General features: G+C 38.5%; 1 protein-coding gene across 1 annotated transcript in view; it reads right to left on the reverse strand.

Annotated features, from left to right (window-relative positions):
* Window positions 1-1,333: 1,333 nt before the first annotated feature.
* The window catches only part of LCP1 (lymphocyte cytosolic protein 1), a 47,939-nt gene continuing 31,118 nt past the window's right edge, over window positions 1,334-18,154 (reverse strand). The window contains exons 10-16 of the mRNA XM_016219175.2: window positions 17,489-17,684; window positions 15,337-15,415; window positions 14,646-14,760; window positions 13,668-13,801; window positions 7,429-7,552; window positions 4,382-4,506; window positions 1,334-1,513 (exon numbers count right to left, since the gene is read on the reverse strand). Of these exons, the coding sequence (XP_016074661.1) occupies window positions 1,381-1,513; window positions 4,382-4,506; window positions 7,429-7,552; window positions 13,668-13,801; window positions 14,646-14,760; window positions 15,337-15,415; window positions 17,489-17,684 (906 nt within the window). The 3' untranslated portion in view covers window positions 1,334-1,380. The remainder of the gene's footprint in view (window positions 1,514-4,381; window positions 4,507-7,428; window positions 7,553-13,667; window positions 13,802-14,645; window positions 14,761-15,336; window positions 15,416-17,488; window positions 17,685-18,154) is intronic.

Consider the following 18,154-nt stretch of genomic DNA (forward strand, 5'->3'; position numbering starts at 1 on the left):
AAGTCTAGTGTTGGTTCACAATGTTTTGTTGCTTTTTAGCTTTTGGTAAGTTTACATGGAAAATATATAATCTATTAGGTTTGCTCAAATTTACACTTTTCCTCTAGTTTACTTTGGAATATCCAGTAAATTAGATCTCTGTAAAGCAACTCAGCTAGTTCTTATCCAGCTTTACATATGACAAGGTATGGCTAGGTATGTGTGTAAGTGTGTGTGTCTGTCGGGGTGGGAGGGTGACCTGTGGGACCTGTTTATTGGCACATATTACCCCCTGGGAGTTTGGGGGTGGCGAAAAACTTTTACAGTACCAAAAAAGTAAACATTGATAATATGGCCTGGCAGCAATCAGATACACTAAGGTCTCAGAGCAAATGAAAGTGGAGAGGATTGTTCCCACTCACCAGATATTTAGCCGTACATAACAACTAGGTCTAACATGTCGGGCTCAGGAAATGGAGAGGCGGCAAGGTAGGATAGATACTTTGTTATAGCTTCATGCTGCCCACTGATGGTTTGATACTCAAATGCATCCTCTTTGGACCTAACCAAGAGTTAAGAATCTACCTGAAGGCACAATATTAAAGATGCTAGAAAACAAAAACAACCCCCCCTCCCCGCCAAAAATAAAGATGTTAGATCTGAGCCCAAATCCTAGGGTTAAAAACAGAGGGCTTCTTATTGGCTGAAATAAAAAATAGAAACTGGTAACAAATGGGACCCTAGTTCTGAAGAAAAGCTCTGATAATGAATCTTCTGTAGGTTACCAGAGATTCTGGGGTCCCCAATAACCTGACTGATTTGTCAGATGCTCCAAATGCCCCAGAGGTGAGGATGACCTACAGAGGTGGGTCACAGAGAAGGCATAATTCTGAGAGGCTGGAGAGCAAAGTCACAGGGAAGAGGGGAATATAAAGAGAGGCTTGTCACAGATCAAATGATGGCCTCCAGAAACAGGCTTTGGGACTGGTTTGATGATTCCCTCTGCTGACCCTCACCTTAAACAAAAACACAGCCAAATTAAGCTGGTTTGAAAGATTATGTTAAAATTAAGAACAGTGCAGCTTCTATACTTGACTAATGGCAGGAAGCAGGAACAGCACCTGGAAAATAAGTTCTTTTTCTCTCTCTAGGTTTTCAAAGAAGCAATAAATTCAATGGTAAAAAAATATTTGTAAGAAATTGGGTCTTTTGCAAAGAATGAAGCACTTTTTGTTAAATACAGGAGAGGCTACCTGGCTGAACAAATATACACTTTTTGGAATCTTGTATAATGCCACCAAGCTGAAAACTTTGGAACGGCTTGAATCACCTCCGTGCTTCCTGGGAGCATCTGGTGCTGAGCGGTCAGGTGTGCCACCTCCAGGCCCACCCCACTGGGCCTTACACCCTCTTCATTCCTTTCCCCATGAGGCAAGCAAACACTGTCATGACCATTTTGGGGTTCACTTCAACCAGGTCTTCTGGAAGGGCATACACTCTTGCTCCAATTTTTCGGGCCATAGAGATAGCATACCTAAAATGGAGAAAAGAAGAATGAGGAGAGCCAGAGCCACAAAGTATAAAGGGGACCCCTTGGGATCACTTTACATTATATACTACTACAGACAATGTACAACTCAGCTCACTCCCGGCACGGTCAGAGCCTCCCACTTTTATGGGCAAATAGGGCTTGATAAAGCTCCTGACTCCATCAGACTTGCTGTCTAGGCTACCAAATTTCTTCCTTATCCTTAGATGCCTTCCTAGCTCCTGCCACTTTTGATGCCTACACCATGAGCATACCCTTGGGCTATACAGCAGCATAAAAAGTCATCAAACTGGAGAAGAATGTGTGCTGAGAAAAGCTTGCAGGCTCTATTTCAACTACAAACACATACAAGAAAAAACAAAGGAAAAATGCACCTGTCATATTCTGACCCTACACAGCAATTATTTTATTCCTTGTTCCATTCCAACCCTTGTGTACTATCCATGTATTTATTTATGTTGCCACGATACTAGCATAGCCAGAGTTTTATATTATACATTTTTCACATAAAATGATCATCACTGCTTCAGAACATATTTGTTCTCTCTAGTTACAGGAATATAATTTAATTAGCTGCAATCTATTTTCAAATGAGCTTACATTACTACCTGTCAGTTCTTTCATTCACTGTTTATTATCTAGTAACTTCTTAAGATGACTACTCCACAGATTCTCCATCACTCCCAAGGCCCCATCACTCCCCTTGTTCTCTTAAAATAATTTTATTCTTACTTTATGGATCAATTAAATTAAGAGTATCAGGCTGGAGTGGTCCCCATTTGTTCTTCTAGTCCATCTCTCAATCACTTCCTCTAATATTAATTATTAATGAAATAAAATGTATTTTCCATTATAAAATATAAAGGAAAAATTGTTTAAAAGTTAAAAAATAGAGCTTCAAAAATCATGCACATTCTTGCTACCATAAACATTTTTAAGATTTTATATAATTCCTTTTACCCATTTTTAAAGAAATTTTGAATCTTGCCCTTATAGGATAGTGTTTATGAGCCTGGGCCCTGAAGTCAGAATTTGAATCTTAGCAGAACCACTTAATAACTGTAAAACCTTGAGCAAGTTCCTTAAACCTAATCATATCCATCTTGAACATCTAGACTCAAGCTCTTTTCAAGGTTGTTTTTAAAAGAAATTTCTAGGTCTTTATACATGTTCTTCCTTCTGCTTGGAGTGTTCTTTTTTTTTCTTCTAAATGTATCTTTATTTATAGTTTTATTTTTTTATATATATCTTTATTGATTTCAGAGAGAGGAAGGGAGAGGAGGAGAGAGAGAGAGAGAGAGAGAAACATCAGTGATGAGAGAGTTGTCATTGATCGGCTGCCTCCTGCAGGCTCCCACTGGGGATGGAGCCCACAACCCAGGCAAGTGCCCTGACTGGGAATCGAACCGTGATCTTCTGGAACATAGGTCGATGCTCAACCGCCAAGAAGTGGCTTATCTCCTTCACTTGTCTAGCTCCTTCTTACTTGTCCATTCGATCCATCTCAGCATTGATGTTATTTGCTCTGCAGAGCTTCAGTTTCTTCCTGTCTCCTTCGTAGCACCCTGTACCCCCCCTCCACACCACCCATCACACTCTATTGTAATTGCCATTTAATTATTTATCTTCTCTTCATTATATTGTGCTAAGCATCAGCATACCAGAAACACAGGTCCTCACTTTCCCAAATTGGGCGCTGTTGGTGTTTATATATATATATATAATATATGTTATGGGTTGAATTGTGTCCCTCAAAAAAGGTATGTAAAAGCCCTATCCCCTAGTACCTCAGATTTAAGATATAATTAGTTAAGATGAGGTCATGCTGGAGTAATGTGGGGCCCTAATCCAATAAGACTAATGTCCTTATAAGGACAGTGGAAGAGACACGGGCACACACACAGAGAAGGAAACAGCCGTGTGAAATCACAGACACACAGGGAGAAGGCCATGTGAAGACAGGGGCAGAGATTGGAGTGATATATCTACAAGCCAAGGGTTGCTGGCCAAGGCCAGAAGGTAGGAGAAAGGCATGGAACAGATTCTCCCTCAAAGCCCTCAGAAGGAACCAACACTGCTGACACTTGACCTTGGACTTTTACCCTCCACACTGTGACAGAAAAAATTTCTGCAAAGTCATCCTGTTTGTGGTATTTTGCTATGGCAGCCCTTGAAAGGAATACAAGCTGCTCTGAGAAAGGCTTCTCTAGTGTAGAGGTCAGCAAACTTCCCACAAAGGACAAGATAGTAAATATTTTGGACTTTGTCGGCTTTGTCACAAATACTCAACTCTGCCATTGTAGCAGGGAAGCAGCTATAACAATATGGATAAATAAGAATGGCTGAGTTTTGATGAAACTTTATTTATAAAAGCAGACAACAGGCCAAACTTGGCTCACAGGCTACATAGCTGTCTGCTGACCCTCACTCTACGCAGTAAAGCAAATGGCAGTTGTTTCCAAGCTGGGGAAAACTCTGATCTTGAACCCTACTCCCTGCTCATTTATATCCATGGATATTCACAGAAAGTGTGTCTGTATTTGGGCCTGCCATGTACAAACTAAATAATGCCCCCTATAGATAAATTAGACAATTGGTTTTAGGAAAATATTGGCTTGCTTATCAACGGGAAGAATCCACTTGCGTTTTGTCTTGCTCCCTTTAATCCTAGGAGACTTAAACTGCTATTGCACAATATCTAAAATAATGATAACAGGACACAATAAGTCACAAGAAGAAAACACATCAATAGTGAAACTAAAGTGTTTGCACGAAGGCACAAAAGATATACTTTATAGGTATCCAGTTGCCAGTTGGGTCCTTCCTCCCCTGACTTCAGGTCTATTTACGTACTTTGCATTGTTGAGTTTCTCTTCATCGTTCAAGTTCTCTGTCTTCAGAAGGTCATAGTTAATGGAACCTGGTTGAATGGCGTCGATGAGATCCAGAACAGGCAAACTCGTACTAATCTTTGGGTCCTGCACACAGAGAAGGGTGGATTTTATCCGTATGCCCCTAGGTTACTTCTGTTCCGCTCAAGGAAAGTGGGTGGTTCTTTCCTCTTAAATATGAAATATATACAACCTGGTTTGGGAAATGCAACAGTGTAACACATTAATTGTAATTTCAAATCAATTGTAGTTTCTGTAGAGGCATCAGTAATTTCCTAAGTAGCTCAATAAGCAGAGGAAACCCATTGTCTGCAAATAGGCAGGGAGCCATTCTCAGATACTGAGTGAATGAAAGTAAGCACAGCTAGAGAAAAGCAGAGTGGCTGAAATGTTTAATGTAACTATTTGTATGAGCAGAGGAAGGGATGATTTGGAAAAGAAACCATCAGGAAGGAGAGACCAAAGATGCTAGGAGAAACCTTGTTTCATTTTGGGGGACATCCCAGAGGTGACAGGCAGGGGTAGTGACAAGGGCTCAGTTGAACAGGAGTTTCCGTAGATGGCCATTTCTTAGAGTCCTCAAGGAAAGAAAAGAGGCCGTAGGTCCAGGGAGACAGTGTTGGCAATTATGTGATTAAATGCAAAGACAGTAGCTAGTATTTGTTGATGTCTCAGCACTTTTTTTTTTTTTGGTACAATTGTAGGCTGAATTTTCTTCTACAGTTTCAAGTGTACAATTCCACAACACATCATTTGTACAGTGTATCGTGTGCTCACCACTCCAAGTCAAGATCCTTCCATCACCATTTGTTCTCCCTTTACCTTCTTCTACCTCCTCCACCGCCTTTCCCTCTGATAACCACCATATTGTTGTCTACGTCTATGAATTTTTTTCCTTAATCCCTTCTCTTCTTAAAATAAGTTATCTCCCTTGTCACCACAGATGTAGGCACCTAAATTTAATTTAAAGGGACTTTCTGAGGTAAAGTGACTTGCTGATAAGTGATGGATCTGGGATTTGAACCCAGGTACTGACTAAAAAAAAACAGGTCTCATTCTTCGGCATTTGTAAACATTTTGATGGTCACACCTGGAGCTGTAAATGTTCCCCTAAGGTGTGAACACACAAAACTGCACCATCTGTTCTCCTCTCTCCTAGAGACCTGTGAATGCCGACATGGAGAGGCAACTGCTTGCCTCCATCCAAGCACAGTCAAGTCCAAACACTTCATACTTCAAGGGTCCAACCTGGAATCAATTCTAAGCAAGAAACAAGGCACAGGACACCTGCAAGATGCTAGGTCCCTAGCATTCGTCCTCTGTATAGGTAGAATAAAATTTTTAAAAATACAATAATTTTTATTTACTCCTGGATAATATAAAAACTACCACAAAATTAAAATCAATATATAATCACAGTCTAATTTCCAGCATTGTTCTCAGCTCCTATCTTCATAGGAAGTTTTGGTGAAGAAGCACAAGGGAAGCACAGTAGAGGGATTTGAGTTTCATTTTCTTTCCTACTCTCCGCCCACAATCTTGTGAAAGCGCTGAGAGGCAGAGGAGTGGTCAGTGACTGGGAGCACTCATAGATAAAGAGGGGACAAGAAATATTTCCACAATGGTTAATCAAGAGTGGGCTGTGTTCTTTTTTTAAGGGTTTCATTTAAAAAGCAGTGTGGGGTTAATTTGGCATTTTCCTTTTGTGGTCCTTCTCACTTGATCAATTCTGAAATGGCTTTGTGAGAGGACAGAAGAAAGCCCAGAGAGGAACAAGGAACGAGGAATCGTCAGACATTCCCAAGAGTGAATCCCCATGAGAACACCCCAGGAGAGGGGCATAATGGACTTCAGGGGCAGCTGCTTACAGAGAGAGGGACCCCTGGGCCATTTAACAAGTCATTTCACTGTAATGGTCGAGTGACCTATAGATACACTCTGCTCTACAACCTCACCCCCAGATAAAAGATGCTTTCCCTTCATTGATGGACCCTGAACTGCAGCCACTAGCCCTAACCTCAGGAGTTGCTTGAGCTCCAGTTTCCTCATCTACAAAATGAGGAAAACCATAAAGGTGACTTCACAATGTCTTTGAAGATGAAATGAGACATTAAAAACAAGGAGCCCCTGGTATCAGGGCCATTCCATATGGGGCATGCCCTTCTCTGTTTTCCACCTTTCCAACTATCTTTTTTGGGAGAACTTGCTCATGTCTGTCACCAGCCTTCGTACCTCCACTCACCAATCTAGACTGAAAGGTAAGCTGGCGGGGGCAGAGGTGGCCGTTATCTGTGATGAGTTCACTGGAACTGGTCAGTCCTGGTACAGCTCAACTTCCCTGCCCTTTCTGCTGGGAGGAGATTTTACTCTTTTTTCTTGATTTTGAAGCAGAGGGTTGATATCATGATGGACTGCCTCAATGACCTTGTTAGTACAACTCCGAAGCTGTCCTTTCTCCCAATCTTGACTTTTGAACCAGAAAAATGTAGCGAAGATGGCACAGACATTATAATATGGATCAAGTACACAAGTCCCTTGAGGAAGGGTCCAGTTAATGTATAAAACATGAGCTAAGAAATTTAATAAAAGATAATGCTATTATTAATAAAAATGGGGTTTCGTTACAAGCACACAATTGCTTTTTCTCAGAAAATACCACATAGAAGATATTTTAGCATTTTATATTTCACCACCATAACATTAACAATCTGAATCATGGAGCTGTGCACATTTTAAAAATGTTATATTTTATGTTACTTTGGAAGAACAATGCCTGAAATGTGTATAAAAATAATGGTTTTTTAAAATCAATTATTGCAGGAGAAAGTGACAAGAAATTTGTCAATGAAATGGCTTATGAACATAAAAACAATAATGGGTCATTCAGCAAAATCAAAGTGGAGGGTAACCTGAACTACCTTACACTTGAGGTCACTTTAAAATAGATAGAAAACAATAACGATAAGCAGGGAGCTCAGGTGGTCACAAGCAATAGACCAAGAATTTTACCTTAAAACTAGAGATGGATGAATGTTTCTCTGCTTCCTTCAATGTTTCATTTACCCAGTTGACAATAATGTCATCATTGACCTTCTGTCCACCTCCAATTTCTTCCAGGATATTCAGTGTGTACCTGAACAAAATCAAGAATGATTTCTGGAGAAAAGTTGCAAATAGTTTAATATCACAGAAAGTAGTTAAGGTAGAACATGTTCTTTTCTTTCTAAGTATGTCATGAAAGATAGCCTGGAGACCCTTACATTAGTGGGGGGCGGGGGAGAAAAAATATATACACATTAGTTACTTTTAGGATAACTTAAAATGTAACTTTATGTTGTTAGAGTGAGCTTACTCCCTTGTAAGCACTGTCACTGCTTCCTGGGCAGGAAGAGAAGGCAGATGAGAAGGGAAGCAAAGAAAAGAAAATGATGCAAAAGATTTCCACCAGTAACGCTTTTCTTAAAGGAACCATAAAAAAATCAAGGAACAATTCGATGTCAGAAAAGCCCAAGCAGCCAACATATATATATGAGTTTCCTTCATATATCATAAAACAGAAATATTAGGAATACCTCACAATGAAGGTCACTTTAAAGTAGAAACCAAAGTTAATCTGTAGTCTGAGCGTAAGAATCATTTTAGATACTGTTGTGAAAATTGGGTTTGTTTGGGAAACTTATTAGAAAGCTTCAAGCTCTTGAAATTTCATGGAACAGAGAGGACTCACCATTCCCTAAGGCAACTCCCTCTGAAAGGTAAAATAAACAGAAGAAAGCCAAGCAGTTGAGCAGGTTTGTTGGCCTAAAAGATCAAGCTTGCAGGAGAGGGTCAAATTACCTATGAAAAAACTTTAGGGCTAGGGTTTCAGTGTGTACTGTTCACTCTGAAACTCAAGTATCCTGCCACTGAATCTTGTCTGGAGGGAGAGCTGACCCAAATGAGGTCACCCTCCAGCTGGTTGCCCGGGATTCTGTGTACATAATCCATCGCTGTCCTCTCCCAGTTACTGATTCTATGGAAAACACAATTCTCCCACAATTTTCCACATGGCTTTCAAGTTTAATTTCTGAAATAGGGGCGATGCCTTGCTTCCTTCAGGTTATAGCACCTTTCCATCATTGTAGGTGGGAGGAAAAGGGCTCCTGCAACTATATACAGGATGGGGCAAAAGTAGGTTTACATTTGTGAGTATTCGAAACAGAGTTTATTCTTGTATTATTGTTTATTAATTATTGTACTATTTTCTATATGAACAACTGTAAATCTCCTTTTGCTCCACCCTGTAGGTGTGTATTTACCGATCTGGCATCAAAGTCTCTCAATTATACCTCCTCCAACTCTCTCAGATCAACTGGCTCCTCTTCATCCTGCCTCTCTTCCTCATAGAATTACCTTTCTAAAGTACAGTTCTGGTCATGTTATTTAAAGTGACCCTCCATGGCCCAAAAATAGAGGCCAAATTCCTTAGAATGGCACATGAGGTCCTTCCTAATTTGGTGCTAGTGTCTCTTCAGTGCGTCTCTGATTTCTTATTTCCTCCTCTCTTTCCGGCCTTATCCTCGGCCCCCTCCCCAACCCCCTGCGAACACACATTCCCTTTCAGTCTCACAGAACCATTAGCATCTCCCAGACCACACCACGCATCCTCCTGCCTCTGAGACTCAGCTATGTTCTCTGGCAAGGGATTTCTAATTCTTTGAACACTTCCCAGTTCAGCATCATTATTCTGACCCATACAGTGTATTAATCGTTATGGTTACACTTACTTCCAGCCTGTTTCCCAGAATGTCTAATGGCATTGACATGCATGTCTCTGCCTACCATGTCCTCTCAGACAAAATCCATAACCCTGTCATCATAGTGTTTCAGGGGTTAGCAGACTGCCTAGTACATATTCGGCATTTAGTATATGGAAGAGTGAAGTGGTGGGTGAAATAGATAGAATGGCTTTTCCCATAGAAAACAAGAAGAAAGTCAAGATGGGTAATATCTAAGGTGACCTAGAGACGGGACCAAAATGCTAAAGACTTAACGAGGACAAACGGGATAAGTCCCAGGTAGATTTTCAAAATATCCTTAGTTTGGAAAAAGGCCCTAGTGTTGATCTGTTCATAATGATGATGCTTTATGGCAACACTGACTTCTTGTTTCTTAATAATTAGCATGTGTATTAAGTCACTAGCATCTACCATAACATTTAAACACTTCTTCCTAGTAAACTCATTGAGGATGGTAGGTTAGTGCTTGCTTCCTTAGGTCATGTCTACACATAGTTTGATGAAAACAGTTTAATCTTCTAGCAGCTTCACTCATCTCAGTACTGAATTCTCACTTCTCTTTGTCAAGAGCCCCAGTCTGTTTTACTGACACTTTTACATGGACAGAAGTAGTGCTTTTGACCTACTTCTTGAGCTAGGGAAGGAAATAGCACGAAGGAGAAGGTCACCTTTATACAAAAGTCTATCTGGGAAAATATATTAAAAAAGCCACTAAAGAACAAGGAAGTTTTAAAAGATGCAGAAAATCATGGAGGCAGCTCACTGCATTCAGGGGTCTGAGAAGGCCCCGTGTGGTGTCACAGAGCTCTGGTGAACGCAAAGTTGGCTTTCTGCCACCTCATGGGAGAAGCAGAGGTTTAAAATGGAGTCAGATACTTGTTTATAAGTACAACAGTCAAAACAAAGGGAAGAAAGGACAGAATTAGGTTGGAGCTTCAACTCTAAGCACTAAACGTGGATACAAAATTTAAAATAGAAATCAGTTTGGCTTGTGTCTACCTACGATTTTCCTTGTGAAATGCTCCATATCATCAAATATGCTTGGGGGCAACTGTGCTATTATTAATAGATCTCTCCAGATAAGATCCCAGTACCACAGGTGTTTGCAAAACTGTGCTGCACTGAAAATATCCTCTGTTAAAATGAACTGGCATCGGGAGCCCCAGCTTCAGCCAGACTCTCAGTCAACCAAACAGGGTTAATGAGGTGTGTGCATGTGGGCCTCCATCAGCTGCAGTCATTACTTTTTTGCTTTCCTGCCTTCCAACACTTGTTTTATTTATTTAACTTTTGAACAAGAAGGACAAACCTTGGAGTTTTGTTTTTCAAGGACCTATCCCAAATTACTATCCCAGCTTGTTTGACTTGGGGGAATCCCCTCATTTGCCTGCCTCAGGCTCTATTCATTTGCTGGAGTCTAACTGGCAGCCTACTTCTTTCAAGCTTTTGTCCCGAAATTTATACACATACTATTTGCCAGCTTTCCAACCTGAGGAAATTCAAAATAGAACTGACCTGAGTTTTTAAATAATTGAAACAGAAAATATCAAAGATTATTTTATATTCAAACCCACAGGTCAATTTAACTTTTGCAACTAAAAAGACGTTTGCTTTGGTTTTAAAAATAATCAGTACCAAAGCCAATTCGTTTAAAGTTATAAACACAGGTGACACACAACAGGAAAAATTTCAAAAATAGTTTCTGAAAAAGCACTGGTGAGAATGGCCCTTAGGAACTTACAGTAATGTTCTAGATACACAAGGTAAAAAAGAAGATAGAGTTGACGTTTCTTTAGCTCTAGAGTTTTCTGCCCCAGAGGAGTTTTATGACACCTGCCTCCATCTTCAAGGAGGCCCCAGGTTAGAAATGGGTAGTAGAGAACAGTACTTGATAAAGCAAATGTGAATCAGAGTGTGAAAGCTATTCTGACTGCCTCTGATTATCCTACAGGTCCTGGAAACATTAACATAATTTGAGGACCATTATGAATATGATGATCTTCAGACAGAGGCCTAGGAATGAAGCTGAAGTGCCCAGGGATACCACACACCTTGTGTTTGCCATTACGTTTTTAGATATAAGATAATGTGACATGTGGTTTCTGGAGCTTCCTCCTAGGTAGAAAAATGAATTAAGTTACACTAACATAGGTTCTAATTAAGTGTTGACTTCTTCCTGGTCAGAGCTATCAGTATAGGGGGATAAAGCAAAGCATTTAAAAGTAAACTATTTTATACTTACAAATTTGCTTTCTAAAAGTCTTCCTAAAATAATTTTGTACCAAAAATTGTTTATTTTTCTTACAATTTATTTTCTACTTGTATATCTTATTATATACCACTATTGTTTAATAATATCACCATCTATCTCTCATAGCAATCAAGTTTATAGTCAGCTCTAAAAGATACCAAAATTTTTCATTTTAAGAACTAGCAGAAAACTTTCCTTCTGGCCATGATGGGGTTCATGGGACCTGATTTACCCTTCTGCCTTAAATATCTAAAACACAAAGAAAAACACATGAAACAATGTTGTTCGGACATCGGGTAACTGAAAGTGCAAAACAAACGTGGTGAGCCCTAAGATTGTCCCAGCTTATTGCATAAAGCTTTTCCAGGCTGCAGTGCAGGGAGAGAGAACCCAAACAGAGCATGACAGTCCCTGAGTTGAGTGGAGGGGCTGAGAACTCGAGGAAGCCAATTTGTAGGACAATAGCAGAGAAGAGAAAGCTGCCTGTAAAGAACAGAGTGATTTAGAAAGAAAGCTCCAGAGACCTTCAGAGGGTTTGCCTGAAGTTTTTGGCTGAGCACTACTCAGTGCACGCATGTGAGGAAACTGTCAGAGGCTGGGAAAAGAACTGTCAGGAATGAATGGGCAAAAAATTCTTGGAGCTCGTACAGGGCTGAAAGTAATTTGGTTCTTTCCAGTCAGAGTGGAAGAACCATATGATTCATGGAGCATCAAGTAAAGTACTCAGAAGAGATGATCTCAGTATTGAGATACAAAATAAACTCAAGGCTAATTAAGGCTTTAAGTAACCCTCAAAAGGATCACCTGCTTTTAAGTAACAACTGCATCCCAGGACTAAATTCTAGAATATTTAGAGGAAAAAGGAAATATCCAGCACACATCAAGGTAAAGCTCATAATGCCTCACATACAATAAAAAAATTAGGAGGCAGGAAAATATGACCCATAATGAAGATAATAATCAATTAATAGAAACAGACATAGAAATAACAGTTATTGTAATTACATTCTCTTTGTTCAAGAAGGTAGGGGAAAGAGCTATGAGATGACAAAAAGATCCAAATCAATTATTTATACATGAAAACTATAGTGTCTAGATAAACATTATACACACCAGATGGGATTAATGGAGGATCAGATGTTGCAGAAGAGAATAATGAATTTGAATACAAAATGAAACAGAAGAGAAAAATGAATAGAGCTTCAGTGAACTCTGGAGCACCTTCAAATGACCACATATATATGTACCTGGAGTCCTCCCCCCAAAATAGGTGGGTAAGTGCAGGAAACATATTTGAAGAAATAAAGGCCAGAATTATTCCAAATTTGATGAAAACTATAAACCCACAGACTCATGACAAATCTCAATCATGAGAAACACAAAAGGACATTATAAACAAATTGCTTAAAACCAGTGATAAAGAGAAAGTCTTAAAAGAAGGCAGAGGAAAAAAACATATTACATACAGAGAAAGAAGTAAAAATGACAACAGATTTATCATTGGAAACAACGCAGACCAAAAGACAGTAAACACTACCTTTGAGAAAAAACTATCAACTTAGAATTCTACATGCAGAGAAAATATCTTTCAAAAATGAAAATGAAATAAAGACTTTTCAGACATGTAGAAGCTGTAATTATTTGTCTGCACTACTCAAAATATTTCAAGTAGAAGGCAAATGATATCAAATAGAAATCTGTATCTATATCATGGAAAGAAGAGTATCAGAAGTGGCAATTATGTAGGTAAATGTAGCATATTTCCTCCTTATTTTGAAAATCCTTTTTAAAGATAATAGGCTGTTATTAACACAAGTCAATTTAAAAGTAAAAGGATGGAAAAAGATATGCCATGCTAACACTAATCAACAGGAAGAAGGAGTGGTTATATTAGTATCACAAAAAGGAGATTTCAGAGAAAAGAATATTATCATGCATAAAGGGAGTCATTCAGTAATAAAAAGGGGGTGATTAATTAAGAGGAAAAAATAATCTAAAATATTTATGAACCTAATTACAAGAGTTTCAAAATATCTAAAACAGAACTAATAGAACTGAAAGGAAAAAAAAATAACAAAAAATTTAGAAAATACTCTTTTGGCTTTAAGTTTAGCTTAAAATATAACTTTCCCAGATTAAGTCACATTCCTAAAAATTTTCTAATACTTTTCTAGGTTAATAATACACTCAAGGAAAAGCCTTTCCCTGAGTTGCATTACCTTCTCATTAACTGCCAAATCAAGGCCAATGTTAGCGTGCGGTTTCCTTCATTGAGATCTTGTCCACCAATGCCAACCAGGGAAAACTTAGCTTGATTCTTTCCCAATTCCACTGCATAGTTACAATTCTCAAGCTGTTAATGAGGAAGGGGGACAACAATATAATGTCATCATCTCTATGGTGATAAATACCAGCTAAAATAAGACAATAAAAATAAAGACACAAAATGAAATAAACATGGTCAGATTAAATGATCTCTCAAGCCTCACCTGCTTCTGCAATTCTAGGATTCTAAATTAGTCACAGAAATTTCCATCTTTTCTTAAATAAAACCTTTCAGTTCCACCAAAAAATATTCATAGTGTACTCTAAGTGCAAAACCAAAATAAATTCAGCATTCTGGACATTTTCATGCATATGTCACACTACATAAACAGGGAGCCATGCTCAGTGACCTGTCCATAATATTTCTAAAGTAGCTGAATTCATAAAGGTTGGCATGGAAAATCTGAGTTCTCTATCTTACATGCACACAGTGGACTGACGTGTGGGACAGGTATTCCTGTGGCTATGCTTGGATGGGAGGAAATGTTTTTGCCAACCCCATTGTTACTTTTCCAAGACAATGTGTTCCCATTGTGTTGACATTAGACAAACTATTTGCACAGGTCAAACTGTCAGTACAAAACTCCAATTTTTTGGAAAATTAGAATGAGGACCTTGATGGGGGAAAAGAGACTCTGCCTTTCTCTAATCATCTTAATTAGAATTTTTACATCATAATATTTAATGACATCCAACATGGAGCTATAAAAAAGCAATCAATGCAAATAATGGACTTGCTTTAATAAATTATTTAGGTTTCTGATTGCTCTACTGTAATTTAAACCCTGGATAAATATCTAAGTTTGGCCTCCTGATAAAGTATTCACAGGGTGCTCTCGCAGGCTTATGCCTACAGGAACATCTATATTTACCTTTTTCATATTGCCCCCCAGTTTGGGGTATGGTGGTTTGTTTACTCTGTTCCAATCGACAGGGACTTTAATCTTTTCATAGAGCTGGAAGATGACCAGGGCATCTGATAAGTCACTGAACAAAAAACAAACACAAAAGAATTCTCAGATAGCTAACATTTATGAAGGGCCTATAGTGAGCTAGGCACTTCCTTATATATTAGCTCAAGGAATATTCACAATTTGGTAAAATTGGTGTTAGCAGCTCCATCTTTGGAGGTAAAGAAACTGACTCAGACATTGAGGGAACTTACTTGAGGTCTTCCCTAGGACTCCCCCTATGTCCCTTCAGCTAAAACACATTGTCTCCAGGAAAAAAAAAGATGGCTCTAGTAAGTGACATAGGAGACAATCACAAACTTAACATTTATTGTTTTGCCTGCTTCTGAGTAGATCGTAGGCTGGCAACACATAGTACATTTGTCCTTTTGCTGGGTTATGATTTTATATGAAACACACAGCAAGGCTGGTATATGAAAGTGAGTTTCTTTCTTTCTGAATGTCCAACATCTGCAGGCCAATTTCGCACACTCTTCTCATTAAGGTATATGCATGTTGTGAAGAGAATGGCACATCACAGTGGTATTTGAAATCTTGGGGATCTTTCAAGGTCTCTGTCTCACATTAAGAAGGAGTCCCTAAATATTCTTACCTGTACAAATGATTGACTCGAGGGTTAACGCCCAAGGAGTTCATCCAGTTCCTAAATGTCCGCTCTTCTCTTGTCTCACCTAAATTAATGAAGACTGGTTATCTTTCAGGCCCCTAGAAAATATGCCTTATTAAAGTTTAACTAAAGAGGCTGTAATAAAAACTGAAGCAGAATTTAAAAAATTAATTAAATAAACCTTAATAGATTTGGATGAGGGTTGCTATTCTGTGTTAATTTTTCCATTTTAATTTAACGAGTATTTCTCTGGCATCTATTAGCAGTGTGCTAGAGCCTGTGTGGAAAAACTGTTCAGAGTTGGCCCTCAAAGGCTTACATTCTTTCTGGAAAAACAAGACTTTGGGCATCAAAAGAGATCACGCAAGTTAGAAGGCTAATGTATGAAGTAGACACATTTGTTATTTGAGTTCAGATAGGGGAGAGAATAGTATGGGCTAAATTTGGAGGGAGAGGAATTTGAGCTTCACCTTCTAGAACTGGTAAAATCTGGATAGTAAAGAGGAAAGGAGAGAGGATTTGGGGTATGGTAAGGGGTGGGGGTAGGAGATAGCGTAAATATAAACACAAAGGGAGCAATAGGCAAGGTCTTATTAAAACTGTTAGAGGTGGATTTTTCGGGGATCTGTGTTATTCAGTGCATGGAGATAAGGCTGGCCAGTGGCTGGAACCAGAATCGGATCTTTGAGTGTAAGGTAGCAGATTCAGGCTGATATATTATTAGATAATGTCAGTCATTATGGCTCTTCTTTATATTTATAATAAATTCTTGAGCAAGGCAGAGATATAATGAAAGCAGTATTGTGATGTGCCTGGCAGCAGTGTGTAGAATTTCTGGAAGGTAAAATACATTTAAATTAAATTAGATACACAGAGGGGATAGTGTTTGACACTAGCACATGGGCACATTCAAGTGCTTGATGAATGGAGGAATAGGCCCCTAAGATCTATTGAAATAGTTGGTGTATGGTTTAATAAAGGTCCAAAAGAGCAGAAAGGAAAAAAGAAAAGATCAAAAAACCATTCTGCAGGAAGAATTATTATTATTTGCTGGTTCAACATATTTAGGTGTGAGGAAGAGGAAGTTATCAAAGTGGAACCCGGGGATTTAGTGACTAAAGAAAAATAGTGGTATGATTAATGGAAATGGAGACTTTCTGAAGTAAAGGGGATGGGATGGGGCGGGTAGAGTAGAAAGACAATGGGGGGGGGCACGGTGGAGAGAAATGATCAATTTTGCTTTGTATATGCTGAATTTCAAGTGACTGTGAAGGATCCAAAGGGGAATGTTCTAGAGATAGCTGGAAATGGGTGATTAGAGGGCTTGATATATATATGTATGTATGTATATATTTATGGAGTCAGCAAAATGCATGGACCCCTGACTATAATTTATCAAGTGATACAAACACAACAGTGTTGGAATACAAATTAATTTTGCATTACCAGCTAAAGTAAAGCATTGCAGAAAAAGGGTCAACCAATATGTTAAATACAAACTTCCTTTCTTTGGTGATAGTCATTTAATATTAATTTTGTTTTGATTTTCCTGCCTCAATATTGAGACTGATTCATGATGGAAAAAAAGTAAAAATCTCTGGCACTGTTACCTATTAGAAACCAACTAAAACTATATGTTTTTTTGTTCAATATTAAGTCATTAATTCCCCAAATACAATTGTCAGGGATTCCTCCCATAACCCAAATCAAAGAAACAAAAACAAACATCTCAGTAAGCACCTCCTCGAATAGTTAAATATCATTTTTAGATGATGAATGGCTGCAATTTCTTGCCTCTAGGAATTAGCACTCAGTCCACTAAGTACATAAAATTAGATTTTTGGAAGTTAGGATTTATTTCATCTGATAATTAAATTCATTGTCTTCCCTAAAACAATTCTTATAATGGATAAAACCTATGCATTATGGATGTGATGTAATAATATTTGATTATTCTTGCTTTGCTGTAATTGACTTGATTAATCTATTTTATTCTCTTTGTTATGTATCAGAGGATTGATGACCTGTTTGCAAGTCTTCCCTGACATGTTAGGAGTTTACATTTGCTTAGGAAGTGATTCTGAATTGCCCAGATTTGTGAATGCTTTTTTAACTATTAGTCAGTTGGCTTTGTTACCTTCAAGAGCCCCCCAGTCTATGTCCTGGTTCTCTGGTTTGTGCAGGGCAGGATATCTGTTAAAGAGGTTGGCAATGAAAGCTAAGTTCAATTTGGGGTTCCCTCGGACAACATCTGTGGCTGTGACAAACTGCCTGCAGCCCAGCCTCTCCGCCTGCTGCAACATGCATTCTGCCCTCTGGATGTCATCCTTCTCCTGCAATGAAAAAGTGAAGGCTGGGTCAAGGCTCTCCATGGACAAAGTAGGCATGGATAACAGAAAAAAAAATGGAATTCTTACCCAAAGAAACGCTTAGTGTTTAACCTCAAATAGACACTTAATAATAGCATATTATTACTTATATTCTCCTGAACCAAAATCAGAAAAATCACAAATAAAAGGAATCACAGAAGTAATTGAGTCCTCTCTCTCCTCTCTATACAGGACCATTTCGTCTAGATGGCTGCCCTGTTTTTAAAAATATTCAGTAGATTCTGCAATTTATTAAGTGGATTTAATTATTTTCAGCCATTAAGCTTACTTTTTATTATTTCTTGCACAGGTCATGAGATTTTTGTCTACCAAAATGTTTATTTATTAATAAATTATATTCCTATTTTTAGTTTATCAAATATATTTACATCTGCCATTAAAAATTTCTGATTAGCATAACCACATTGCCCACA

The sequence above is a fragment of the Miniopterus natalensis genome, chromosome 2 (assembly GCF_054644295.1).
Source record: "Miniopterus natalensis isolate mMinNat1 chromosome 2, mMinNat1.hap1, whole genome shotgun sequence".
NCBI lineage: Eukaryota > Metazoa > Chordata > Mammalia > Chiroptera > Miniopteridae > Miniopterus > Miniopterus natalensis.